Source organism: Balaenoptera ricei, chromosome 3 (genome assembly GCF_028023285.1).
Source record: "Balaenoptera ricei isolate mBalRic1 chromosome 3, mBalRic1.hap2, whole genome shotgun sequence".
Lineage (NCBI taxonomy): Eukaryota > Metazoa > Chordata > Mammalia > Artiodactyla > Balaenopteridae > Balaenoptera > Balaenoptera ricei.
In genome coordinates, this window is record NC_082641.1 from 71,886,231 (window position 1) to 71,888,493 (window position 2,263).

General features: G+C 42.1%; 1 protein-coding gene across 1 annotated transcript; it reads right to left on the minus strand.

Annotated features, from left to right (window-relative positions):
* Positions 1-670: 670 nt before the first annotated feature.
* Positions 671-1,029, minus strand: LOC132363692 (large ribosomal subunit protein eL39-like). The gene has a single exon (XM_059919385.1). It carries the CDS (start codon positions 981-983, stop codon positions 828-830), a length of 156 nt encoding a protein of 51 aa, XP_059775368.1. The 5' UTR covers positions 984-1,029; the 3' UTR covers positions 671-827.
* Between the last annotated feature and the right edge of the window lie 1,234 nt (positions 1,030-2,263).

Consider the following 2,263-nt stretch of genomic DNA (forward strand, 5'->3'; position numbering starts at 1 on the left):
AATGCTGTACTTTGTGAAACCCCCAAATGGGATACATTATGCACACTGACTTATCCAGTTCTATGCCTACAATTGATGATACATGAAGTGTGACGTTAGTTTGTATGTTGCAAGTTGTGTGTGTGTGTTAACCACAGATAATGTTTTAGATTGCTGTTGAGGAATCATATGAGAGTAATATCTAGCAAAGAACCTGATGCACAGAAAATGTTCCATAAACTATTTTTTTTTCAATGGTGGAGTGAACCATTCTATTTGTGCATCTTTCTACATGAGAATGTGTTGGTCATTATCATTATCAATCCCACAAATAACACTTCTCCACTTTCACCCGCAACTTACTCCTTTTTCTATGATTCTAATTTTAGTTACTGGCATCATTTACATCATTTCAGGCAGCAAAGCACAATGTTTCACAGAGTCCCACCTTCTAGACTTTTATAGTCTCGTGTCAGGAGATGAGACCAGAAAGCGATGGAGGAGTTGGGATGAGCCACCTGGACAGGAAATGTGTGTTACTCAGTGTCCGGTTTGGTTCAGGCACTGGTGTCCATGGAAGGGTTAATCAGTGAGTGGCTGAGTGTGTCCTCATGCCTGCTGCCAGCTGAGCCCCACTGGGCCATATATTTTTTTAAAGGTTTATACACTTTTTTTTTTTTTTTTTTTTTTTTTTTTTCCAACAAAAGGTTCACATGTTTATTACTGAGCTACACAGTGAGCAGTGGTGAGGAAAGATCAAGAAAAGAGGAGAGAGCATCAAACACAGGCAGCTGTCCCAGACACTAGTGATGTTCTGATTATGTGTGCCACTTCATATGTGAGGCTCCTTATAGACCCAGCTTGGTTCTTCTCCAATGTCTTCTCTTAGAGTTGTACCTGATTTTATTATCAGTTTTCATTCGAATCCACTGGGGAATGGGACGATTCTGCTTTTGTTTCTTGGCCAGGAATCGTTTGATCCTGAAAGTCTTGTGAGAAGACATGACGAGGAGCAAATCCAACCGCACATAGGATGGCGGACAAGAGAAAAAGAGCTATACACTTTTTAATACAATTTTTATTTAGAAAAGTATTTGAGTGAGACTCTTCCTATTATCTCAGTATTTTAGATAAAACCTCAAGGCTGATAACTGATAGATAACACTATAGTCTAAAGAATAAAACAAGTAGCTAAGACTCCCTCAGAAGTCATCAAATTTGTCCTTTATATTCACCTCCATTACTCCAACCAGGCTTTACAATGATAAGACTAAAAATTCAGGGAGAGTGATTGAAGTAGTAGAGTTTGTGAGACTAGAAGTCTTTAACCACGGAGAAACTGCATACCGTCTCCTCACTCAGCCAAGTGAAAGGGGCTCCAAAGAAATCCCTCTTAGAGCTTGGGGGGTGTATTTTAGAGAGAGAGACTGACATTTCATTTATTGGTTGGATATTTGCATATGCAGTTGACTGGGTGGTGTGCCCCTTGATATTATCTGAGTAGATAAAGAGACAGTTGGAGAGATGAGAAGGAAAGGGAGGGCAGCGGTCTCGCATCCTATACCTCCGCTGTTAGGCAAGGCTGTGGAGGATTTTTGTGAGCCAAGTGGATGTCGTAACAGGTGATCAGACCTGAGCTCTCTAAAGGGCCCCCACCCAGGAGGCTGGCCTGACAGTTGTGCAGAAGAGGCTGTGGTAGGGACTGCAGGGCCCAGGAACTAAAGGAGAGGTGGTTTGTAGGAAGTCCTCTGAGGTCATCTAGAGAGAGCATTGCCCGTGTCAGGTAAGTCTACCCCAGGAGAGAGCCAGTGTTACATGTTTATCCCAGAGAGGGCATCTACAGCCAAGAGGAAACTGCCAGCAGTTGCTATTAAGTGCTTCTTTCTTGTAAGCCCCCCTCTTCTGCTCTCATGCTGGAGGAGTGAGGGGTAGAACTGAGTGAGGGAGAAGAGGGCAAAGACTAGACTAGCTCCCCTACACCTTCCTACGTGTCCTTGAAGCAAATATTGCCAAGATAGGGGAATCTAGGTTTTGTAGGGTCTTACACAATCTGGGGAATTGTCTTTAAAGAGTAGAATACAGAATTATAGGTTGGTAAGAGGCCCCTGAAAGTTCACAGCCCTGAAGATGAACCTTCATTATCTTTGCAGGAAACCTAGTACTTAAGGGAGTGAGGAAAAGAGCCATGAATTGCATATGAGATTGAAGCTTTTATTTAGTAGACCCTGGACTTTTAAAAGTCCAAAATCTATTTATCTATTTATCTATCAACTATCTATCTATC

Bases quoted from the DNA above. Each gene is read 5' to 3' on its own strand.
- LOC132363692 (XM_059919385.1), bottom strand. From the start codon at position 983: ATGTCTTCTCACAAGACTTTCAGGATCAAACGATTCCTGGCCAAGAAA.